We start from the raw sequence: 27,520 nt of genomic DNA, 5'->3' as shown, positions 1-27,520 counted from the left end.
GGAAAGTTTGCAAAGCTCAATCATAACGCCTATATATAAAGGCGGAGACAGAACCAGCCCACTTAATTATCGATTAATAGCTCTTCAGGATGTTGAAGCTAAATATTTCGCATCGCTTCTCTTGAAAGATCTTGTTAAGTGGTCTGGAGAAAGAGAACTGATCCCAACAAATCAAACTGGGTTCAGAGAAGGGATCGGAACAACGTCGAATATCTTAGCCATCACAATGATAGCCGACAAATGCAAGCGTACCAAACAGGATTTGAACTTGTGTTTCATAGACTTGCAAGCGGCCTTTGACAGCATGGACCGGAATTTATTGTGGGCTAAATTAAGAGCTTGGGCGATACCAGAGAGTATATTAAGGGGCCTGTTGTTATTCTATTCAGATGCCTGGACGCAAATTAAATTAGGGGATGGATCCCATTTATCAAGAAAAGTGTTCACAACAATTGGATTAAAACAGGGTTGTGTCCTGGCTCCTCATTTGTTTAATTTATTCATTTCGGATCTTTCTGACAAACTAAACTCCTGTAACTCTCATTGTCCAAAATTAGGCAACCTACAACTGACACACTTGGCATAGGCCGATGACATTGTGCTAATGAGTTTTACAAAAGTCGGATTATTTAGGTTGCTAACAGTTCTTTCAGCTTTCTTGTCAGAAAACAAGCTGGTTCTTAATTCATCCAAATCTAAAATAATGTTAATTTCCAATAGACACACAACAAACTACAATATCTGGTAAGAAGGAAAACAGCTGGAAAGGGTTGCAAATTATAAATACCTTGGGTATTATATCGACGAAAAGCTCTCTTTAAAAGATCAGAAATATTACTTGACACACAGAGCAGGAGTCTTAATATTTGCACTCAGCACCTTGGCAACTAAATTGGAGGGTCCATCGTTGAAACCATTACTAACTGTGATTGCTACCAAAGCCTTGCCCACCTTAGCTTATGCCAGCGTAGCCATGCATGGCAAGGATTCTGTGCTTCTAAACAATTTAATCACTAAAATCTACAAAAAGGTCTTACGTCTCCCCAACTCTGCTTCACCTCCGCAAATGCGCCTTGAATTCGGTTTAAAAAACGAGTCATTGGGTCGACTTTACTCAAGTATCAAGGTGTGGCATCAGATCAAGAAGAAAGCCATCGATAATAATCTGAACAAATTTCTGTGGTAGGAACTAGAAACGCAAAAAAAATCAGAGGCAAACAAATTCTTCTTTAGGGCTCTGGAGTTAACATGCACTGCCAAGCTCTGGGATAAAAACTTGCCATTTACGTCATTTAAACAGGCATTAAATAAAGCCACGAAATTTCATTCATTGATCACGGACAAAGACATTTTTCCCATCGTTCTCATTCATGGGCTGTGATCAATAGTTATAAATCACTTACACCAGTGGCTTACTTGGACACAACCTACTCCGTTATTATCAAAAAAAGGTTGATGGCCTTGAGATTCGGCAAATTTCCAACTTTGGCTGACGAGCATGTCTCGAAGCATACTGATTCTGTTATTTGTCGCCTTTGCCGAAATACAAAAGAAGACTTAGTTCACATCATATGCCACTGTAAGATGCTGAATATGGAGCGAAGACTCTTCTTAAAGAACATGTTTTTGGCTAAGAGACTACGCACTTGCAGGACTGCAGTAATCGGTGGCTTGGACTCATCGTCCCCTCAAATAAACGGCAAGATGGTAAAGTTCTTGCTGACTTTTGAAAAACGCCTGAAAGCAATCTAATATTTTTTTTTTTGTCTTATTAGGTTAATGGTTAAACATTTTGTTTCTTTGCCATTCTTATCGATTTTAGTTTACTTTCCGGAGATGCACAATTCGGATTTTACTATGTTGCTATGTAACTTTTAGTTGATTATAATCAATGTGATTCTATTTTTAAGCCTTGGATGAGGAAATTGTTGTGGTTTTAATGAACTAAACAATAAAGATTAAATTCCTAAATTCCCTCACACCCACTTCAGGGAGAAGCTGATTTAGGACTGCTTCATCCGGGTGTTACTACTTCATTTACTTTCCCCACCTTTAAACTAGCGAAGAGTACCTTTCCATTGTAGACAAGACTCACCTGTGCTTATTCAGTACATACTCCACCTTTCAACGTAGTCCGTCTCCTGTTTTATCCCTTGGTTTGTGCTATGTAAATCTTGATATGTACATAAAAAAGCATTACAATACAGTAAAGACGAAAAAGCATACATTGTTTGATTGGTTTGTATTTTTTGATGTATGCTTTTTAGTCTTTACTGTATTGTAATTGGTCATGTGTTCATTTTTCTGTTCTGTTTTTAGAATGCATAATTGTATTGTTTGCTCTTTTTTTGTGGTGCTCACCTATCATGTATATATGGATGTCCAGTCAATTTCACAACAATATGTGCTATGGCTCTTGATTTTAAAAAAGAGGGGAAAAAAATTTGTACTCAAAATGAATAGATTATGAATGTAACTGGTCTGTTTTATGGCTTTTGTGCATTATAAACGTATTTTTTTGCTTTCTGAAGATTTGGAGAAGTTTTTGTTTATGCTTGCAAGTGTATAAACCTATGCATCGCAGGGTTTGCATAGGATATGCCTGAGTTTACAATTGATTTCCAGGTGGTCATATATTCCACTACACAATCTCCAGTTGAATATCTGCATGAAGACAATCTTCTGCAGCGTGTATGGTGGACCTACGCCCAAAAAATATTTTAAACGTTTTGCTCCAAGGTAAACCCCTTTTCCTAACTATGAAACACCTCACTCAGTGCCGCTGCCTGCAAAGGACATATAGTGGTGAACACAATCTTTCATTCACTAGATACCGCCTTAATCTTCTTCATCAAACAAGCTTTCCATGGTGTGAAAGAACTTTTCAACCACTATAACCCATAACCTTGCACCTACTCAATGCTAAGCAGCCGCGCATCATAGCCTTCTTTCCTTCCCATACAGGGCATTTCTTCCAGATAGCTGTCCACAAGCCTGTTCAAGGACACTGATTCTATGGGCTCTGTGAATCAGGATAGCGGCGCGTCCATTTATCCATCATGTTTCTGATCACATAAAGTACATTGAAGCATGAGAAAAAACTCTGTCAACCAGGCTCATTAAGTGGAGCTGTGTCCTTGTTATGTTATGTTACTTGGAGAAGTGTGGCTCAATGGTTAGAGCGGCAGACCCTGATGCAGAGTTCTGTCTTGGACCAGGGTTCAATTCCTATCTCGGCGGGGTCTTGGGCTTAATTTCCTCGGACCTGGGTGCCTATTCCAATCATGGGTCCCACTCTGCAACTCTGGGCAGTAGCTTGCTTAATCTCCACAATGGCCCCTCGCGGCGGGATGCCTGGCTTTCACCTTGGGGGTGCCCATGAGTGGGCACTTCACAGGGAAAGGCCAGGAAGGGTTCCACAGTGGTATGTGTACAGCGCCTTGAGACCCCTTTGGGGGTGATACGTGCGCTATATAAGCACTATATTTTACCTTTTACTTGTTCTTGCAATCCCCAAAATGCGTGGCAGTCACAGCTTTATTTAGTAGGACCCACATAAAGAATCACAACTTTTATCCCCTATAAATAGGAAACACCAGTCACAGACTAGTATTTCCTGATCAATGTTTGCAGGTCTCATGATAATATCTGATCATTTTTCTTCCATGTTGAATCAAATCAGCATTGTACTGCGAACACCCGCAACCAAGACAACGCAAGATGAGGTTTTTCATGGTGATTTTATGCTCTAAACGTGTCCTTGCTCTAAAAATGAAAGCGCAAAATTATTCGCTTTATACATAATTTCACAGATTTTTTGCATAAATACTCTAAAGCAAGTTTCATGAATTTCACAGACCCCTATTTATTTTTCCTTCTGAATCACACTGAAGATTCTGCATGGAGCTTATCTAAAGAAATGTGACATACTCAGTTTGCCAATCATTTATTGATGGTGCCATATTACTTTTCGGCATTGTGGTGAGGTCCACGCTGAACTCACCCAGGGAAAATGCTGATCCTCTTCTGGGATCTGATGATGAGCCAACTTGTTGAGAAAAAAGTCTCCTTTCATGTAAAGTTATTTGTTCAGAAGCTAAAAAGAAGACACATTCCTGTAAGTTCACATGTATCTTCCTCATCCATGTAGGATGAAGGTCAGAGTAGCACATGTCCTTCACACAGCAGCAGGTGTCAACTGATTCACCAGGGGTCTCCTTGAGTCTACCAGAGGGTTCTAATGAACAACTAAGGTGGTCAAATTCCTAATTTATGAAAAATCTGAAACAAAAATTAATGTTTTGTTGGAATAGGAGCTGTAGAATTTAAAGCTTTTTTGTGGAGGAAGCTCCAGTAAATTAACAAAATGAATGGTACCTATATAACTAGGCATCGCTCCATTTCTAAATATTACTGTTGGTCGCAAATGTCACCATAGCCTTTTCCTGGTCAAAAATTCCATCCAGCAGTGTGGCTGTGGGACTGGAAGGCCCGCTGACTCCTAGTTCACCTACAATGTTTAACTACACAGAGGGATCTTTTCCCTAATCCATAGGCACACAGAAGGGACTATTTAACACCCTTACATTGAGGCAATGAATCAGCATGCTAATGTCTCAGCTGTGAATTCATATATAGCTCCTGCTATCTTTACATTGTCAATGTGAACAGCTGAAATAAATATTTCAAGACATAGGCATACTTTGTGCATGTGTGGAATCTGACGCAGAACAGCAGTATATATGTTAAAGTAGACATGCAGAGACAATAGAAATGAACGGGGCATCTCAGAAAAACAACAAGCCCTATAAATCCCAAGCAATGCCCTTAATCATAAAACTCACATCATCAGTGCCTTGTTCTAAGAGTAAAATGAGCCCATCCCTGGATCACCTAAAAATGAAATAAATTCTAAGAGGTACAAGGAGCAGATGAGTTCTCAGGCTGACTACTCTCTATAGACATCTATAGATTGGGCCAATGTGAAATAATGGCAGTAAAACATTTCCCAGAAAGTTTTGCTGCAGAGGAGTATTTGGAGGAGAACATTTCTTGAGTGATACAGATTTGGGAAAAAATTTGTTGAAAGAGACATTTTTTACACAAACTGATGCAGGTGTCTCGAATTACCTTCTAACCGGAGGTATGGCCCCACCTTTAATTTTCACTTTTTTTCCATTCTGTATGCCTAATTTTGCATAATTTCCCTGACATTTCATGTGAATTTGAGGAAATTATTCAATTTTGCCCTCCCGTCCGGACATTCCAATCATCTGAAAAACCCCACTAGGCTAAGTCCATAAAATTGCACTGTCTTCTACTTGCAAAATAATTTGCCTTTTTTTATTACCATTTCAGGAACAGAAGTGTATATATTTAGGCCTTCGCTTAGAACTGGGTGCGGTGGGTTACCGCACTAGATATTTCTTACGAGCAGCACTACTGCCGCCCTCCTGGAGGGGTGAGAGCAGGTGGCTGGAACATTTTGTACCCCAGTTTCTCACCAATTATTCCACCTGCTGAAAGGTGAGCAGTGCAGACAAAAATAATAAGGAGGTGGGGCGAAGAGAAAAGGGGGGAAAATGACAGATTCTCTGGCGGAAAGAATTGAGAAACTAGAAGTACTGGTTAAAAGTTTATGGTTTTACCCCAAATACTGATGGTTATTCAAACTAACAACATCAAAGAAATTTTATAACATAAAGTTGTCGGGGAATAAAGAGGTAAGTGTTTCCAGCTATGGAAAGAAGGCACCCGATATTCAAGCAGAGCGGTGCTTTTCACCACTTCCTGTGGTGTAACGTCTGCGGGTCTGACTGTAACTATAGCGGCTCTCACCGCCCTACTTTCAGACCCACAATCTGTGGAAATAAAGTGATCTGCCAAAAAAAACTTTTCCAGGGCTAAATGAAGATACAGAACATTTTAACTGCACCAGATGTACCAGGTGCCCAATACCTTTACAAAGCAAGTAAACTCTGAACACAATAGGGTAAGTCTTTTAGGGCCTTCAGATATCACTTTCTGTTTCGGTTATTTCGGTGGAAACATAAACAATGAATCGCTCAAGGTGAATTGGATACATCTCCTGATACACTAGTAGATCAGGTAATATTTCACAAAATCTTAAACATAAACTTGACTCACATTGAGCCCACGGTACAGCCCTTTCAGCACAGGCGGGCTCGCACTACAGCAGACAGAGAAAACAGACTGTACATTTTTTAAGAGCAGGCTTGCATAGCACCCCTAGTATTCTAGGGTACACCTAAGTGATAAAAGACTAAAAACAAGGCAGTCACATGGGTATCTCCGGTGTCAAAAAGGGAAATGTAAACAGAACAAGCATTGACAAAGCCAATGGTTCATGCAGTGCATTCAGAAAGACACACAGTATCACATGCATATTTAAATGGATCACGCATTTATGTGGTTGGGGTAAATTGGGGAGGTGTGAGGACCACACCTCTTCTCATGTGGGGAATCGCCCAATTGGCAGCCAAAACTCTAGAAATTACATCTGTCAGTATCTCCTATTGGTTCAGGCAATGCCATGGTCATAATATTCAGTGTCTCAGTTGTGTTTGTAAGGGTCCTATAACCAAGAATGTTTACCCAAGGTTTAAGGGAAGTGCTCTCTTTCAAGAACCAGGAGCCTGATTATTGTTCCTCATATTTGCGGTCACTCTTGCAAGGAGAGACAGTCATCTGAAGATTTTTACCTAAACTAAGGGGGAGTAGCACATAGTAGTGTCGGTGGATTTGGCAGTGACCAGGAATAGGTTTGAGATCTGTTGTACCCTGTGCCCCGAGAGAGTTTGGGCATGTGATGGCACTTTGTTGACCTCCAGTCTTATAACCATTTTAACAAAATGATTCCACTGGCAATACACTGAGTCAGGAATGCAACAAACACTAGGAAATGTCCAGATGTCCATGCCATGATCCGTGGTGCATAATTAATACATCACATCATATGTGAGGCTTGTCAGTTTCATCCCCTTTTTGCCTATCACCCTGTGTTTCTGAGAGCAAATGTTATACACCTGTAACTGGATCCAAACCTGTTCAGATCTTTCTTCAGGTTGAGTTGTCACATTGCATAGCTACACTAGCTGAGAATCATTTACCACAGCCTGATCATGGCACTTATTCATTAATGTGTTTAGGAGAGGTTTGTTTATGCCATAGAGTTTCATCCCCTAACTGAGGCTAAAGCAATTATCTAAGAGAATGGCCAGACAAGCACTTGGCAGGCAAACAGGTTCAGCCATCGTTCAAGTTATCCTGATTCAACACCCGTATTATATTCACCCAATACAAATGGCGAGTTGAGGCTGTGTATCGATAATAGGCTTCTCAATAAATTCAGTACCATATATCGCCAAACACAGATTCCTGTAGTGCTTGGCCAAGCAAGAATTTCCAAGACATATACTACCTTGGAGATCTGTAAAGAGTGAAGATGAGCAGATACAACATTCCTAACAATTCATTTTGCTGGATTACTATGACATCCATATTTCCAATTGTTAAACACCCACTGGCTTCCAATATTTTGTAAATGCTGCACTAAAGGAGAGTTCCTTACCAGTTTCATTATAATTAACTGTGCAACTTCTAGATGTATTCAGAAAATGAAAACCAACACATTCAGCATGTGAATAAACATTTCAACCACAGTAAAATAGATTGTTTTCATATAACAGAGTTTGTATCCCTATGCTTTATCAACACACCATGTGGACTTCACGTGGCAGAACCAAAGGCCAGTGGTATATCAGAATGTCCAACCACCAAGAGAATATGTAATTTAAAACCTTTGTGGGGGTTAACCTATTATTTGAATCTTTCATTGACTGGTGTCTCCAAGCTGAGTTCCCTTTCATAAAAATGTTCCTTACATGAGCGTCATTTCAATGGTCCTCAGAGGCCAAGTGCATGTTTCAAAAGCTAAAAATGACTTACACTTCAGCTGCAATGCTACCTAATCCCATTGTGAACCTGCTGTGTGTGGTAGAAGCCAATGTCTTTGAATTTTATCCCATGAGGATGTGGATGAAACTTTTCAATTTCGGCCAAATTATTGTTATAAAGAGAATTAAACGCTGTGGTGCAAAACTACTCAACTGGCCGAAAAGAATTGTTATCTTTCAAAAAAGTGTATAGGAGTGCCATCATTTCTGCCATCAGAGCCAAGCATACAGTCAATGTGGTTTCTGAAGAACAGAATTTGCAGCACTTGCATTTTACAAGAGCCTTGACACTAGACCAGCTTTGATCCGCTTAGTATTTGTTTACAATATTGATTTTGTCTACATCAATCATTTCAACAGCATCGATAACCATAATGATTAATTATACCAGGTCAGATGGGAGTCCCTCATACGTACTTGTGGTGGTAACAAGTTGAAATATGTCATTGCTCATATAGGAAACATCCGAGATGGAGGAAGATGCTGCAAGTTTCATTTTATCACTTGAGAGCCAAAACATATGTTTGTATAATTATTGGACCCTATTACATTAAGGTTTTTTATTTCCAACCATTTAGCTATATGAAATCACAGGTGTACCTTCTTTCTGTTCCTATAGTCAATTTAGCAATTACTTTTATTAACATGAATAAAGTACTGAGAAACAACAGTAAACACAGTGACTTGTAAGTCTAGTTTTGACCCATATTGAGATACAAATGTTGATTTCGATATGTGCAACAATACCAAACAATACTAATATGTAAGAGAGGGAGAAAAGGGGAAGACTGTCTGGATCTTGATTACACATGTTACACACATGGTTAATCCTTTCCTTACTCTGCTGAGTGTTTGGTCCTAGCCATTTTTTAGAAATCACATGCCTGGCAATCAAACTCAAGTAAAAGATTAATTTTTGTTTATTTCTTCTCCACCATATCTTGTTTGTCTTGTTGAAAGCCAAATGAGAGAGGAGAGGGCCTTAGCTTGAAATCTAGTCTCATCCCTTCAGATATGACCCTACTCACATACCTCAAAAAGGAGCTCAAAATGGGGCAGATGAAGAATTTATGGGCATTGTCTCCATTCGGGTTATTCACCTCTTACAAAGAACTTCTTGTGCCCCAGTCAGGTTTGATACTCGTGAGGGGTTCAGTATTCCCGATGCAAACTGAATATAATGTTCAACTTAAGTGTAGCAGGTTTGACTATTTTTAAAGACTGTTAAAAGCTACTTGCCATTATATTTTTAATTGCTCCTTTGGCAAGTAGCCATCCCACACTGTGTGAAGTGAAGACCTTTTAAATTCCTCAGTTTGGTAAAGGCGTTTGTGCCATTTTGTAACTTTTTGACTTGTCTTCTCAGGTGCTTGGAGGTCCTCTTCACTAACATACGTTGCTTTCACTTCAGTGCTGCCAATTACTATGATATTTGAAACTATTTGAACTTGGAGAGTTTTCCATTGGTTTTGGTGCTGGAATAGTCCTGTGATCCTCAGTCAGGGTTTCCCAAGTTTTTAAACCTGCATCATTGAGTGGGGGGTCAATCAATCTTTCAGGCATCCAGTGATGCCTGAAGTGTCCCAAATATGTGTGAATACACATTGCTAAGTGTTTCTCAATCATACTCTAACTGTATACCATACAATTACATCATTTTTAGAAGAGTACGGCTCATGTATTTTAAAGAACTTTGGAGTTCCAAACCGATCCCTGAAACCATGACTGACATTATAATTCTTTCAGATTGAGTTAAGTAAAGATCATTTATCAGTCTCAGTAGCGGGCCTAAAAGAATCCTAAAAATGTTACATTGGAAGGACCAACAATAGATCTGAATGTCTGGTAATTGTAGGCCTCCTTTTTTAATGTGTTCCCTCTATTGATTCCATGATTTTCTAGCTCTTTTTGAACCCCAGGTGAAACTATTTATATTGTGTTTAGGCTCTTAATGAAACTGTCTGTGAAGAAAAGAGGAATGCAGTTGAAAAAAAGTGAGTTTAGGAAGAATGCACATTTTGATCAAGTTCACTCAGTTATCAATAGCTACTGGTACATACTGCCAATTTCTAAGCAATGTATTTAACTCACCTGGTATCTTAACTGGGTTATTGGGTATCAGGTCTATTTCATAGTGAATTTTATGCCCAAGTATCTTTTCTCTTTTTTTGCAGGATGACTATAGTTGTCTAAGTTTGACATAATTACCTCATTCTTCTCTTGATTGAGGGTCTGACCCGGTAGTGCCCTAAAGCACTCAGTCAATTTCTTGGACCTCTGTGTTGCCTCATCTGATTTTTTGTTTGTAGTATTAAATCTTCAGCGTACAGCGCTATCTTTTTTTGTAAACTCATGTGACCCAAAAGATTGCATTTTGTTATCAACCCGGACTTGTTGGACAAGGTGTTTGATATCTACTTGAATACAATGGGTGATAAGGTGCACCCCTGACAAGTACTCAATTTATGGGGAAGCCTTCTGTTCTGTTAGGAGTCGATCAAGTTAGATTCTGGTTGGTGGGCTTGCCTAGAGACTTTTGGAAGTATTAATAAGAAGCATATGTATCACAAACTTCAGTAAGCAAGCCCATAAATACTTTCAAAAGACATGGTCCAGTTCCTTGGCCGCATCAAACCTTATTATTCATGTCATTTTACATTCTTTATTTGTATAAAATACATCCATAAAATGGTAGATACAAGCATCAATTAAAACAACCATGGAGAGAACTAAAGATAAATAATATAAAAACATTCAATGTAAGACAGAGCTATTGAAATACAAGATTAACATCAAACAGTATTCATCGAATTACAGGCTCGTTCTTATTGAGAGGGGGGACAAAAATGTTGTTGTCAGTTTTATAGGGCCAATTTACAAAATATTGTTGTACCCTGTCCTCCATACAGGTAAGATCCCGTTAGCTAAGCACTTATATAGTTCCCATGGGGTCCTGCGGACATCCCTTTTTGATTTTTACTAAATCTGAGTAGATGCCATCATCTGTTTTACATTGTAACAGCATCTTATGATCTCCAGTGCCCAGAGTTAGGAAGGGAAGTGAGTCTAGCCATTGTCTATACTCTGACCCTACTGTTTCATGATGAACATACTTAGAGAACCTCTGAAATGTGTAGTCAATTTCATCTGACTATGTTAGCTCAGGCCCTTCCTGAGCAGCCTGGATACATGTGATGTTGTGTGACTCTTGAGTCTTCATTTTCCAGGCTAGTATTTTCCTTACGTCCTCACCACACCCAAAATGTGTTCTAGTTTCCAATGTATTTTCAAGTTTTTGTTTAATAATTGTTCTACTCCTATGCTTTCAGGTTTGTGAGTCCTGATTAAGTTGGCAATAGTCGTTTGCATCACACGAGTTGGACAGCTACCTTTCCAGCCTTTCCAGTTAGTGATAATACCCTTTATATATGTTTCAAAGGCACCTCACAAAATTCATATATACAGCCATATTTATCTGCAATACCTGAGTTAAATATGCATGAGCAGTCAGTCTGTTCTCCATGGTCCATTTGATGTCAGAGGGTCTACCCACTACCTTTATTACTAATTAGGCAGTTGGTGATGAAACAAAGATACTGTGCTATATCTAACCTGCTTATCTTGTCCTGTACACCTGCAACCTCGTAAACCAGTAGTCTAGTATGTCCTCTGCTACTACAACCTCTTCCTTCATAGGTCAATTAATCCCAGATCTTCAGAAATACTTCTAAAAGTTCTAGTCATCTTAGAGGAGTTTGCCTTAGCTAGACATTAGATCCGGGCAATATTTAACAAAGAATCATACATCGCAGCAAGACACCTTGCTACGATGCATGATAGAGAAAGGGCAGAAATGTGCCATATTTAACAATATACTCCACATTCCTGTAATTTCCCAGCACTGCCGCACAATGTCCTGCCTAACGTCAACGCAGGCACCATTACACCATGGTGCAAGGGTACCTGCATTGTAAGCAGGAATGTTTTTGTGCAGGAAGGGTTCCCTTAATCAAGATATTTCTCCCTGCTACGCCTTACCTGGGGAGGCAGAGCATTTTGATGCATACCCAGGTCTACCAGTAATGCAAGTCCGGGAATGCACCAAAATTCATGGGTGGATGCTTGGGTATACCCACGCTCCAACCATGGAACGCCTCCCTGCCACAGAGTAATGCAACACTGCAATTTGTGCTGAATTGCGTTACTCTAGATTTATCAAGCCACGAATGGTCATGCAAAGTTGCTTTGTTTGGGTTGATAAATCGAACTTCAGAGTTGCGTCATTCTTGTGCAAGGGCAATGCAACTCTTTAATTAATATGCCACTTAATCCATCTTGAATATTGGTCATTAATGCATTGAAATCTCCCCCTTCAGAGGATCAGAGTCTAATACTCTAATAACCTATGGACAAACTGTCACAATGGTTCTTGGAGGTCAATATTTAGGCCATAATATCCTACACAGGAAATGTGACAATGACCTGTTTGCAGTCATACAAAAACGCACCTCCTATTATTCGTCCATCTATATCCATACTTCCTGGATGCCAGAACTTGTTCTGATCAGAATTGGTACTACCTCAATAACGCACAATTTTGCTGTGAATTTTGCCACCTGAATCCATCTCTGTTTATTAAACAGGCTTCTACCCTCCTGCTCAATCAAATGGGATTTTTGGAGGATTCATATTTTCGCAGCACCTTCTCGCAGATATTCCATTTTAAAACATTAAAATGTTGATAGCTCCATTCAAGACAATGGAGCAGAAGCAGCCTATATGAATTGGTATAGGCCTGCTGCCCTCAAAATGCCAGGGAGAACCAGGGGCTAACTTCAGCCCCTTTTCACAGTTCTTGTTGAGAACGTTCAAAAGCTAACAGTGTGGCCCTGCGCACAGCTGTTAGATGTAGAATATTCACAAACTGCTGTTGTGAACAAAGGTCTCACAGAGCCTGAGGGGACTGCAACTCTCTCGGGCTCAGTGAGGCCTTTGTTTTACTAATTAGAACATTCTGACCTAATTTCCCATATGTTCTAATAGCTTCATAGCCCTGCGTAGTGGGCTACACCGGCCATTATAGACCCTTTCCATTGTTTAAAGGCCTTCACCTTTGGCTCAGGCCTTTCATGCCTCTAGCAGAGCTGCAATGCCTGGTATAGCCCGCTGCAGTGGGTCGTAAAGATATATTAGAAAACTGGAATGTGGAGTACTCTATTGCAGACAATGGAGTGCTCCGAGCCTCTACTGGCCGGTAAAGGCCCGCAGAGCAACATTCCAATGTTGTTTAAACAAAGGCCTCTCGGAGCTCGAGGGGATTTCAATCCCCTCGGACTCTGAGAGGCCTTTGTTTAATTTGTTAGAACATTCGGCCCTCTAGGGGCAGATTGTTTTAATAGCCTAATAGCCTTATAGCCCTTCAGAGCTGGGCTATACCGGCTATTAAAGTCTCGTTCCAGCGTTAAAGCTGGATCAGGCCTTTAATAGCTGGGATAGCGCGCTACGGTGGGCTATAATGCTATAATGGATCTCTACCTTCTCCACGCCCCCCATCGCCTAGAGACCCTTAGGGGTGATTAGTTTGCGCTTAACAAATACTGGATTTATTTTCTCATAGACCACAGTCCATTCACATTCCAAGTAAGAATGCTGAGCGAGTTATTATCGATTCCTTTTTTTCATCCACCGTAGCCTATGCACTTACCATGTCCCTGAGTATATTACATTAAGACAATGAGGACACTTTTTCTTTTTCTTCCATATGCTCCCCGCCTGTGACAACCTTCTCCCAGGAACCCTCCATACATTTTTGCCTTCCAGATTTTTGCTAGCCGTTTAAGTGCTCTCCAAACCCCATGCTGTGTTCAATTAATGTGAATTAAGATATATTAAAATTAATTAATAAATGTTTTTTCTTCTGGTTTGATCTTCTAGACTCTCTAGTGTTGCTTCAGTAGTTATATTGTTATATCCTGAGACTTAAGTACCTTTAATGCCTCTTTGCTTCTTTCTACATCACGTGATATTTTATCCACTATCATCTCTAATGCTGAAGTGCAGTTAGATCATCAATTGTTCCAGCAAACATCTAACATGTATCTCCTATCTCTTTCTGGTTCCACTCAGAGATAACAATGATGCTTTTGATATCACTAGTGATTTCCTTCAACATGAACTGCAGTCTGTCTCTGGCATGCTCATGTGGTGCCTTCCTTGCCGGAGATTGGGGTTGGGTTTGTGAAAGATGCTGTGTCACCAAAGGGGGCCCGGTTTGATTTGTTATCTGTTGTGTTGTCTCTCCATCATGTTACGTATTGGCCTGTGGTGGATCTGAACCTGTGTTGCGCCCCTACCATCCAGCTCTGGTAAAGTGTTCAATCCATTTGATAAGTGAACATCACTCTGCACCATAGGGCGGACAACTACGAAAGATTCCTCTGCTATGCTGGAATATGGGGCACTAGTCAAGAGGCTACTTTTGGGTAAAATATGAAAATTATTTTCCCTCTGGTGGAGCAGTAACACCTCATAGAATCATTGCCATGGGCCCCAAGGACTCTTCTACTTTGTCGTGTAATTGTTACAGGAGTTTCTGGGTTCCTCTACGACTGTTCCAAACCCTCATTAAGGTGTGATAGCGACTTCTATAGCCATTTTTTTGCAAGTGGCTCAATAGTCTAAAATAATATCTTCATGGCGGGTGGTTCTTAAGGTCTTCAAAGATTTTTAACTGTTTAGTTTCTGAGTTGTTTTTCTAGATCCTTCTTAGAAAGCAGCTTAAAGCCATCCCCACCAGCGTGTGTTTTGTGAGTTGCGATCATGCTCCAAATTCGCTTCTACTACCCTTTTAGCGACCAGTTCCTTGAACCCTGATTTATCTGTTGGATAACAGCCACCCGATCTTAGCTGGTATCTACTAGGAGTTCTACACAGGTTAAATGTTGTTTTTTGTCCAGTGTTCTCCTCCTTCTACCTATCTTACTATGGCAATTAATCAAAGACAAAGAGGCAAGACTTAAAGTTTGGTCAATTTTCAAGAAGTATGTGTCCTTCACTAGCTTGTTGCTGTTGCTGGACTGAGAGCTGCTCTACTAGTGACATTCAATGTGAAATGATCTCACCCTCGCCTGGAGGCTGGGAATCTCCACTGCCTTCTACTGGCATTTTACAGGGCATTCCTCCCTGTAGCAAGCCTCCACTGCCTGACTTGTGCTGCTGCTGCCACTGATCCCCCGGTAGGGAATTCTCAAGGCAGCCTTCCAATCTTTAGAGACATGTTCTGTCATGCGCACCGAACCTCCAGAAGCAGCTACGTCTTCTGCATCCTTCTGGATAGATGCTAGCAGTTAGCGGGACAGATTGAGGCCTTTTCCACTGAATTTTGAAACAATGTTGAACTTAAAATAATAATTGTTTGGGGAGATTTATGGTGGAGAAGTTGGGACTTGTGCCATACAGCGAACCTCCATGGGGTTGGAGTGCTTGCAACAGATCCTCAGCCTCACACCATGTTCCCCGTTATGCTACCTTCCCACTTGGGGTAACCATCAAGAACAAGAAAGTAGACACCTCATCTATAGGACTAAAAATACCACTAGCCACCTGCCATGAAACAACATCAACTAATGAATGGTATTGATTCCAAAGAATTTCTAGCTACTTGCATTCTCTGTGCCTATTTCTGTGATGGCGTGTGTTTATGAAAGGAGAAGTAAAAACTATTCAGTAGGACTAGGGGTGATTGAAGTTTCATTACATCAACACATTTGTTTGAAATTGTCAACATTCGCTAACTTTAAGCATTTCACTGTCGGAGTATTGGAAACTCCAATCTGCCTCTTTCGTGATGATTTCCAGCTCGAGGACGCCCCGATGGAAGGGCCTACAGGAGTTTGCCATAGCCCCAGGGAATGATGACAATGCAGAAAAGGGGATGGGGTTGAGGCTCTTGATAAGGGGCAGGGCGCACCACAAGGTGCGCATGTTAAGAAACACAATCACATGGTATGGAGGAGGGAGAGCTCTCCAACGGCTAACAAAAACCTCAAAGGCCAGTGGACCACACCCTATGATGTATAAAGAGGTTGGGATTAGTGTGTTTGCTGCAGTGGGATCCTACTTATGGGAGACTCTCTATTTAATGATTTTAACCTATATGGATAGCCTGTGGCGTAACCGGGCAACCAATTGTATGTGAAATGAAGAAACTCTATAGAAGGTACGTATGTCTCACATTGCATACGATAATATCACTTACTAAACCTTAATTGCCCCAGGTATTAACAAGTTTCAACAGTCACCGGACTAATGAGCATTAATGTTCATTGGTAGTGCATATATCAATGTCCTCAGGCTGTAATGAGCATTCATGGCAATCAAACAGTACTGAGTATCAGTGACTCTAGCCAGTTATCTCAAATATTGGCCCCAGGTAGCAATTCAGAATCAATGAACTTGGGCAGTAATGGGACCCAGGTAGTAAACCAAATAAACTGCCCCAAGCAGTAATGTGACTCAATGGCCCCAGACAGTAATGGTCAACAATGTCCCAAGTAGTAGTAAACAGTAATGACTCCAGGCATTAATGAACATGAATGGCCATAATCAGTAAAGATCAGTGACCGACGAAGTGATGAACATTAATATTGCCCTGTGGTGAGCATGAACGGCCTCAAGACTTACAGCACCACAATGGCCCCAGGCATTAATGAGTATCATGTGCCTCATGCAGTAATGATCATCAGTGATGCAAGCAGGACTGATCATCAAGGGCCAGTGTCAGCACGGTGCGCCAATGGCCATAGTCAGTAATGATCATCCATGGTCCAAAGAGTTATTGTGCCCCACAGGTATTACTGATGTAGCAGAAGGTGCAAGTTACTCTACATCCGACCAAAATGAGTAGATCTTTACTTAGTAGCAAAGAATTATTAAGAGTGGAAAATGTTCCTGATGTTTGTTAATTGAAGACAATTCAATGTTCATCATGTTCATACTCTATATTCATGTTTTAACAACTGGATTACTTATTGTAAGGAAAAAGAGTACTAATTGCCTCAACATAGGTTATCCAGTGCCTTTTTAAGTAAAGCAAAGAATCCTGGGCTTAACCCTGATGTGTGTGACTTAAAATACAAGGCCTCCTTTCAGGAAAATTGGGTTAAAATGTTAAAGCAGCAGACTAAGAAAATAACACCCAAGAAATGAAGCAGACCAATTTCCAAATCAATGTATCAAATGAAAGAAAAACATGATGATTCAAATGACACCAACATGATCAAAAAAAGTAGAATCATGAGATATGAATGTCTATATAAAACAACTTCTCTCTTGTCTGCTGGTTCTTTTACATAGATTCCCTTCTTGTCTTTCATTTCTCTATGTCCTGCAGAAGGCCAGCTGGCCAGGATTCCATCAGGTGGTAGGCAGGAAAGGCGGCACTTGTACAAGACTCTTCAATTCTGCCTGTGAAACACACAAAGCGATGAAAGATTGAAGGTTGAGGAGGACTCTCTCGGCAGCTTGCCCACTCTGAGGCACAGAAGGTGAAGAACAGGCAGATCCATGTCTGGGCTGATACAGCTAGGGCCTACTGGTTCATATAAAAGAGCTGCAAACTAGCAAGATGGTACCTACCTGGCAAATTATGTTTGATGTATAGCTCCCACATTCTCTGAGTCTTTTAATGCATTGAATCTTCCACAATTATTGCTGTGTTCCTTCCCCCTTTAATATATTCCCTGTTCCATTATTGTCTTACTGGCGTTTCCCAGATCAGAGTCTGCTCTCCAACAACATTGGACTCCTTTTCTGCAGTTGACCTGTTGAGAAACTGGTTACCAGTTGATTCTGGGTCTCTGGCTGTATCCAGTGCCTTCAGAGCTTGTTGTTGCCATCTCCACTGAAGTACCTATTTAGTTTTACTGCCCTCCATTCCCTGGTCAGATTTCCATGTTTGTAGATCATGTGTGTTAATTCTCATTGCATCATTTGTTGTTGTAGCCCGTTTCCGTGCCAACCCAGAAACCGTCCACTCTAATGCCACCCGCTGTGGGAGTGCTGAGTGATTCTGTGATGGTTCCCTTTAGACGTGGTGTGCTCTCTCGTCTTCTCGTACACCTACGCCACTCTTTTACTGTTCCAGATGGCTCTATGAGTTTGTTTGAACTATACCGCCTCTTCGAAAACCCTTAGTGCAACACGCTTTCCTGACCCTTGGAATCGCGCCTGGATAGTGGGATCAATCGAGAGTAGTATCCAAGACATCAGCTCTCCCCCAGCTGGATGGCGGCCAGTAAACAGATGTGTCTTCCTTAATCTGTCTCTTTAAGTCCAATGGTGTTGAGATCTACAGATCTATTTGCATACCTCTAAGATCCCTACATGTGCCTTGACAGAATTTTCAGTGGATCTTCTGACTTATAGCTACAACATTTCCAGAAAGTTCTGTTCTTTTTGTCTTGTTTGTTTCCAAAATCACAGAAAGCTAACACAGATGTTGGAGCTACAAGGTCCCCTCATGGGGTTGTCTATTAACACGAGGTGCCCCCTTTCCTTTTGAAAACTTACTTAACGTGGTCCTGTTCACCAAACAACACCAGGGTGAATGTGGCCAGTCTTACAAGATACATTTGATACAACAAATAGCATCTTTAAAAATGAGAAAAATACTAAATCATTGTTAAGTTGGTTTCAATAACAGTCATATGACAAAGAGAAGTGAAATGTAATCTAGATAAATGCAGAGGGACTGATTTGAAATATTTTACCCAAGCTTAAGACAAATGTACATGAAGGACCACATCACATTAAATGAGTCACCAAGGGTGAGGTATATGCAAACGCATCTATGTCAAGAGAGACTTATCAGTGCATACTGTATTCATTCATCTGATAGGTATACCTATCAGAGTGTCAGGTAGGAGGTTACGAAATGCAATACCCATGAGAGGGAACACACGTTTAGATATAACGTTGTGAGTATTAACAGATGTGTGCAATACACTTTCCTTATGTGCACATTTAAATTGGTTCCCTGCAGAAGCTATGCTGGAAGAGTGGAAGCGGTCACGGATGCTGGAAGGATGGAAGAGCACAAGACGTGCAGAGGAAAAACATTACAATAAAAAATAATAGAAATACAAAACGGACATTTGCCTCTGCGTTTGCATCTAGTGTGCATGCAAGGGTTAGGAAGATAGCATCTTTCATGGATCTCATGCACGTGCACAGGCGGTTTACTATGTGGTACACTACATTTAGGCAAGTCAGGAGCATTTATCAATCAGTCCAACATGTGAAAAGTATGAATCTGAAATTTGAATTTTGCATTTGTGTAGTGCTCTATCCCCTAATGAGTCAAGGAGCTGCTATCAGACAAAACAAGCCACAAGAAGAGCAATTATGGGAGGGGGCACAGCCAAGATTACAGCATCTTAAGGCAGGCCGCAACAGAAAAGGTGCGGCCACCCCAGCTCACTCCTCGAGCTCTTGCAACAATCACCTTTTTCAAGGAAGAGGATCTCAGCTCCCTTTTAGGAGAGCACCATTGAAAAGCTAGCCTCAAGGGATGGGATCCCTGCTGCTGCAGGGCCCCATGAACCATATATAGAGCTTTAAATCTCGCCTTCTTCCTCACCAGCAGCCTGTGAAGAGAGCACCAGCCATCCCTCGCTGACAGATGCTTGGGAAAGTTCAGTTTTTTAAATGTATTTATTTATTTATTTATTTAATGCGATTTTATATAGCGCGAACATTACCCGAAGGTGTCAGAGCGCTTTACAAAAGAACCAGTTGCGATACATAAGGATTTAGGATTACATGAGTTACATAAAAGATACAAACAGAAAAAATTGCAAATGTGCAAATTGTGCGTATTAAACGGGCAGCAGCGTTTTGAATCATCTGAAGGTTATTAAGTGAGGTTTTATTGATCATCAAGTAAACTGCATCACAGAAGCCTAGAGGTAATTAGTGCAATGACTACTGTCGTTCTTTGTTCCACAAGAATAAAAACTTTGAATAAAGAGTTCATTTTCTGCATGTTTTCCTTCATCCAGGTCCCAATGTTCACAATGCAGAGTTTAAAGGTTTCTACCAATGAAATCATATTGTCAGATATAGAGACAATAATCTCAGTACCGTCAGCGTACGACAACACTTGGAAGCCGAATGACCTCACCAGAGTTGCCGATGGCGCGACATACAAATTAAACAAAGTCGGGCTAAGCAAGGATCCCTGTGGGACCCCGCGCGAAAGGTAAATCCAGTGTGTTGCCCCTCATTCCCGCCTGCCACAAACGTTGTACCAGCCGCGAGGGGGGCACCGTATCAAATGCTGCCGACAGATCAAGCATGTCCATGATGGCTCTACCACCCCTGCCCTCCTGGCACAGCAACTAGTGCTGATTCCGTGCTTTGTTCTCTACAGAAACTATCCTGTGAAGGGTCTAACAGGTTCTTTATGGAAATAAACTCAGTCAAAGTCTGATTAATGTATCTTTCAAAGATTTTTGCCAGGTCAGGAAGAAGCAAAATAGGGTCCTAATTGTTTTTAATCATCAGGGACCCCATTTGGGTAATTTTTTATAGAAATAACAATGGCTTCTTTCAAAATATGTGGATATACTCCTGTATGAATGATCTGATGGTAGACTGCCTATGGCAAACGCATAGGCTTTTGTTTTGCATATTAGACTATAGTGTGTCAACTAGCCGTTTGCATATTATACCACTATGGCCCTTTAACTGCATCTTATAATATATTGTGCTGTTTACCATTTGCATATCATGATTTTGCATATTATAATTTAGCAGCCAAAGAAGAGTTTGCATATTATAATACAGTATGACGAATTATCCCTTTACATATTATAATCAGGAGCACCAAATAATTGATTGCATGTTATAAAACAGCATGCCAATCAACCAAGTGCATACAACAACAACAACAACAACAATTACATTTGTAAAGCGCGGCTACCTACCCGTGAGGGTCTCAAGGCGCTGGGGGGGGGGCTGCTACTGATCGAAGAGCCAGGTCTTGAGCAGTATTGTGAAGGCCAGCAGGTCCTCGGTCTGTTGTAGGTTGGTAGGGAGAGTGTTCCAGGTCTTGGCGGGGAGGTGGGAGAAGGATCCGGCGATGGTTTTCCAGATGCGAGGGACTGTGGCGAGAGCGAGGTTGGCAGAACGGAGGTTGCAGGTGGGGGTGTGGAAGCTGAGTCTGTCGTTGAGGTGTACTGGTCGGGCGTTATGGAGGGCCTTGTGTGCGTGGGTGATGAGTTTGAAGGTGATCCTCTTGTCGACAGGGAGCCAGTGCAGGTCTCTCAGGTGAGGTGTGATGTGGCTGCGTCGTGGGACATTGAGGATCAGTCGTGCCGCGGCGTTCTGGATGCGTTGCAGCCGTCTCAGGAGCTTGGATGTTGTTCCTGCATAGAGGGTGTTCCCGTAGTCTAGTCTGCTGGTGACAAGGGCATGTGTGACGGTCTTTCTCGTGATGGAGGGGATCAATTTGAAGATTCTGTGTAGCATTCGGAGGGTGTTGAAGCAGGACGCGGAGATGGCATTGACTTGCTTGGTCATGGAGAGGGCGGAGTCGAGGATGATCCCCAGGTTGCGTGCGTGGTCGGTGGGTTCTGGGGCTGTTCCTAGTGATGTTGGCCACCAGGAGTCGTCCCAGGCTGACGGGGTGGAGCCGAGGATGAGGACCTCCGTCTTGTCTGAATTAAGCTTCAGTCTGCTGTTCTTCATCCATTCGACGACGGCCTTCATTCCTCTGTGGAGGTTGGCTTTGGCGGTGTGGGGGTCTTCGGTGAGGGAAATGATCAGCTGGGTGTCGTTGGCGTAGGAGATGATGTTGAGGTTATGTTGTCATGCGACGTGGGCGAGTGGTGCCATGTAGTTATTAAATAGCGTTGGGCTGAGGGAAGATCCCTGTGGGACGCCGCAGATGATCTCGGTGGTCTTGGAGCGGAAGGGTGGGAGGCGGACGCTCTGGGTTCTGCCGTAGAGGAAGGACGAGGTCCAGGCCAGGGCCATCTCTTGGATTCCGGCGTCATGGAGGCGTGCCGTCAGGGTGCGATGGCAGACCGTGTTGAAGGCTGCTGATAGGTCCAGACGGATGAGGGCGGCTGTTTCTCCTTTGTCCATCAGGATCCTGATGTCGTTGGTGGCGGCGATGAGGGCGGTCTCGGTGCTGTGATTGCTGCGGAAGCCGGATTGGGATGGGTCCAGGATGTTGTTGTCTTCGAAGTAGCGGGTCAGTTGTCTGTAGACGATCTTCTCAGTGACTTTCGCCGGGAAGGTGAGCAAGGAGATGGGCCTGAAGTTCTTGAGGTCCTTGGGGTCTGCCTTGGGTTTCTTCAGTAGGGTGTTGATCTGAGAGTGCTTCCAGCTCTCCGGGAAGGTTGCTGTCTGGAAGGAGATGTTGATTGTTTTCCGGAGATGGGGTGCGATGGCTGTGCTGGCTTTGTTGAAAACGTGGTGAGGGCATGAGTCAGATGGGGATCCGGAGTGGAGGGAGTTCATGGTCTTGATGGTGTCTTCGTCGCTGACGTTGGACCAGGTGGTCAGGCAGCTGATGCGGGTGGGGACGCAAGGGCGGTGGTGGTATCGGCGGAGGAAGTGGGGGAGTCGGAGTTGAAGCTGTCGTGGATGTCGGTGATCTTGCGATGAAAGAAGGTGGCCAGTGAGTCGCACAGGTCTTGTGAAGGTGGGATGTCGTTGGTGTTGGAGCTGGGGTTGGAGAGTTCTTTCACAATGCTGAAGAGCTCTTTGCTGTTGTGTGTGTGTGTTGCTGTCTAGGCCTTCCTTGAAGGCGGTCCTCTTGGCGGTCCTGATGAGTTGGTGGTGTTGCGGGTGGCGTTCTTGTGGGCTGTGTAGCTGTCTGGTGTTCAGTCGTGGAGCCAGCTCTTCTCCAGCTGCCGACAGGTGCTCTTGGAGGTCCGGAGGTCTTTGGTGAACCATGCGGCTTTCTTGTAGGTGTGATTGGTTGCGCGGGTCTTGGGTGGGGTGAGGGGGTCGGCGCAGTCGATAATCCACTAATTGAGGCTGTCGGCGGCAGTGTCAGGGTCGGTGGGGTCGGCGGGTGGTCTCAGGGCGAGGGTGGTGGTCAGTTGGTCCTTGGTGACCTTGCCCCAGCAACGGCGCGGCAGTTTGTGGGTGCGGTTGTGTGTGGTGGGTTTCCTGAAGGTGAAGTGGACGCATCTGTGGTCGGTCCAGTGGGGTTCGGTGGTGTGGTTGAAGGTGACATGGGGACTCGCGGAGAAGATGGGGTCCACTGTGTGTCTGATGGTGGGGGTGGGTGTCGTCACGAGCTGTTTGAGTCCGATGTTGGCTAGGTTGTCGATCAGGGCGGTGGAGTTGGCGTCGTTGTTGTTCTCGAGGTGGAAGTTCAGGTCCCCGAGGAGGAAGTAATCCGTGGAGGCGAGGGCGTGGGTGCTGATGAGGTCGGCGATGTCGTCGCTGAACTGTGGTCGTGGTCCGGGTGGTCTGTAGACGGGTGTTCCTCTGAGGGTGGTGTTGGGGTTGGTGTGGATCTGGAAGTGCATGTGCTCAGCGGTGGTGAGGGTGTCGTCGGTGTTAGTCGAGACTCTGAGGGTGTCCTTGTGGATGATGGCGATTCCCCCTCCCATTCCGTTGGTGCGGTCTATGTGGGAGATTTTGTAGCCCTCTGGGATGGCTGTGGCGATATCTGGTGCCGAGGTGGCGTTCAGCCAGGTCTCAATCAGGAAGGCGACGTCCGGGGTGGTTGAGTCTAGGAGGTCCCAGAGTTCGATGGCGTGCTTGCGAGCGGTGCGGGTGTTGAGGAGGATGCAGCGGTGGTGGTTGGGTTCTCTTGTTGATGGTATGGCGGGCCGGATGCTGGTGAAGCTGCAGTTCCAGCAGATGAAGGGCCCTTGGGGGTGCTTTGGGATGGCTTGGCAGCAGGAGTGGTCTCGTCCGCTGTTGAGTGTGTGGAGGGTGCTGGAGTCGTAGTGCAGTTTGGTGTTGTGGCGGCCTCGGGGTCCAGGGTTTCTGGTGCTGGGCGCGGTCCAGGCACGGACGGGCGCAGACGGGCTTGCCTTTGGCGCGCCAAAGGCGTGCAATCGACGCGCCCGCTGCGCGTCCTGGTGGTGGTCGCCATTTGAAGCGGAGAGGGAGGGAGGAGCTGCTGGGAGGCGGGATCGGGGCGGCGAGGGGGCGTGGCCTCAGGAGGAGGTGGCAGGAAGGAATCAGGATATAGAAGCACGCAGGGGGTGGGGGGGTGAGATGCGGCGCAAAATACAGTAAAAAATACATGTGGGCTAACTGGGAACGAGTTGAATACCGGGATACAGAAGGCAAGAAGTGGGGGGGGGAGAGAATTACAGGTGGGGGAGCAGAGAATACAGTGGGGGAAAAAAACAAACACGATAATCACAGCAACGCACTTAGAAACAGGTGGAGAACCGAAAATGCAGTGGGAAAGAGCGAATTACGCTGGGCACAGCAGTGCACTCAGAGGCAGCTGAAGACGCGGCAGGGAGCAGTGGCAGCACTCACCGTGGGCATGAACTCGCCAGCTGGGTAGCAGCGGCGAGGCGTCAGCAGGTGGAGCTGGGCGGCAGTCGTGGAGCGTCTCGGCCTGCAAGCAGGTCAGGAGTCACTATCATACTATGATATAGGGCACCAATTACTCATTTACATGTTATACTATAGGGTGCCAATTAGCCAATTCCAAAACAAATTGCTTTGAGTAGGTGAACAAAAACTTTTCCAAAAACCTGAAAAGTGGCCAAGTAGGAAAAGGTTGAGCATGTAATAGTAAGGATATATATATGAGTGGTAGACACATGTACAGCGTGTAATATGGCTTTTATTGACCTTGTTGCCTAAGGGAAGGGGCCAAGATTCTGAAGAAGAGAAGTCTTGAGTGGGTCAAGGCCGCCCCATCCCAAGAAAGAGACAGTTATACTCTTAACATCTGCATATGAGGTTCATCCCATTTAAATGTAATTCCAATGTATTTAACTGAAACCAAGATGCATGGGTTTAAGTTTGTGAGGTAAAGTAAACTCACATTGAAGAATCTTAGGGGCCACAAGCAGGGTTTTTCTCTCTGAAATCTGCCTTGGAGTACATTACGCCTGTCTCATTCCAACGTTGCATTTGCAGTGTAGCAAGGAATCTTTGAAAATGCATTTTTCAGCACAATTGTCCGAATCAACGGTCTATTAGTCCATGTTTCTTTTCATTGCCGTGGCATAAACGTTGATATTGTATTTATTTAATATACATTGATATTGTATTTATTTAATATACGTTGATATTGTATTTATGACATATAAGTTGATATTGTATTTAATGCGTATACATTGATATTGTATTCATGGCATATACAGTGATATTGTATTCATGGCATATACGTTGCAATTGTATTTATTATATATACATTGATATTGTATTTATTGCATATACATTGATTTTGTATTTATGGCATATACAGAGATATTGTATGTATGGCATATACAGTGATATTGTATTTATGGCATATACTTAGACATTGTATTAATTGCATATACGCTGATTTTGTATTTATTGCACATACAGTGATATTGTATGTAAGGCATATACAATGATATTGTATTTATGGCATATACTTTGACATTGTATTTATTGCATACACGCTAATTTGTATTTATTGCATATACATTGATATTGTATTTATGGCATATACAGTGATATTGTATTTATGGCATATACAGTGATATTGTATTTATGGCATATACAGTGATATTGTATTTATGGCATAAACATTGATATTGTAATCCATAGGTTTGGATTCACGTTCTTGCTTCCTTGGGCCTGATGTTCCCTTGCAGCACAGACAGTTTGTTGAAGATGTACTGAGTCATATTGCTGTATACATATTTCACTGCTTAAACCCTATAATTCTACAAAGAGGGCCACTCATGTTGCATTTAATCAAAATGCGTGGAAATATTGATCCCACGTGAACGAGAGCCCAGGAAACAATGCACTGGGACAGGCCAGCTTGGACTGTTGTAAAGTAACCGAGTCATTGCTGTACCCCCACCAGTAAAAGGCGATCTTCTGCGGGAGTGATTAGATCTCTGAGGCACGCTATTTGGGGACGGATATGCCGACAATAGAAGTGGTACGATGAAGAGAAGGGAGGACAAGGCTTTGACCCGTGCTCTTTTGTGAAATAGGATGGACACCTGCACTTGAAAGATAAGAAGATTACTGTGAATATATATAAACTATACAGCCAAGATTCTGATGCGCAGCAGCAGGTTTCTAGTGATCAACTCTTTGGTTAGGGAGCAGAAATAAGGCCCTGCCCTTTGGATTCAGGCTAACTCCTGCAGATGGTGTTGCTGTGGGCATTGTCCAACGCAATATTGGGAATTATTTTGCCCTAGTAGCATATACAATTACAGAAATCCCAGGATGTTGAGAACCATTGGTGTGATATCTGGCGGGTCCTGATGAAGGTGGCTCTCACGTTTTTTTACGCCACCGAAACACATTGACCAAGTCCTTTCAAAATCCTACTATTTAGCAGCAGCCCTGTATAGGGTCATAGAGACTAAAACCAACTGAACGTGTACATTGGGATAGCTATATAGAGTTGTGGATGGGATATGGATGTAATGTACATGTATGAATGTGTGGTATGTGTGGGTTTGTTCTCTACCTGGTTGTGAGCAGAATATAATTGTGAAAAATAATTTGTATTAGAGACTGTTGCAAACAATAGAAATATGTATTTTTGATAAATGTTGAAAAGGAACAAAGATAAAAGAATAATACTATAGAAAAAATTTAAAAAAGTCAAAATAAAAAAGTTGTGATATGTTATTGAATTCTTGGTTGAATAGCCCATATTTGAAATGTATATTGAAATTGTAAGTAATAACATATAGGTCATGAGGGAGTATTTTTTGTACCCCCACCAGTACAAGGCCAGCAGTGCTGGGGGAGGCTGAAAGCACTCAAGGGCTGTTCAATCCAAGCTACACAAATCCTGAATGAGGGAGCTGGCTGGATGGAGTGCAGTCACATCACACCTTTTTAGAGGAAGAAAACTGGAACCTGAAGCCTACCACTTCGGATAATTACACATAAGCAGGGTACAGCACACAAACAAACCTACATTCTGTGCAAAGACTCCTTTACTCCTTTTTCCTGTTCTGCTTCAGATTTTATTTGGGGGGTGGTGCACGCCATATGGTGCATATGTTGTGTGACTTTCAACTCCTCAGCATACCCGGAGTCTGACCTATTAAAATCCTGTATCAAATAAGTGATGGTTTCAGTTGTTCATGGAACCCAGAAACGAATCATTATAGTTTGTGTTATAAATTGCTGTGATTTGGGAAAAATGTGAACTAATTCTGGCCAAATTCGCTTCAATTATTTAGCATTTCTGTTTGCACAAACCAAACACCATGTCACGATGGAACATTCTGGTTCAGAGCCGGGCGCCTGATTTATGCCCTGGCAGAGCACAACATTAATTAGCTTTACCTGATATTTCTTTAAAATAATGCTTTGCTTTC

The 27,520-nt window shown here is 42.7% G+C and overlaps 1 gene segment (V, D, J or C); it reads right to left on the bottom strand.

Moving 5' to 3' along the window:
* Positions 1–27,520, bottom strand: part of LOC144769919 (T cell receptor beta constant 2-like) — a 59,980-nt gene that overhangs the window by 894 nt on the left and 31,566 nt on the right. The window contains 1 exon segment of the C gene segment in view: positions 24,498–24,579. Coding sequence covers positions 24,498–24,579 — 82 coding nt within the window.

The sequence above is a fragment of the Lissotriton helveticus genome, chromosome 7 (genome assembly GCF_964261635.1).
Source record: "Lissotriton helveticus chromosome 7, aLisHel1.1, whole genome shotgun sequence".
NCBI classification, from domain to species: Eukaryota; Metazoa; Chordata; class Amphibia; order Caudata; family Salamandridae; genus Lissotriton; species Lissotriton helveticus.
This window is presented reverse-complemented; position numbering and strand designations above follow the sequence as displayed.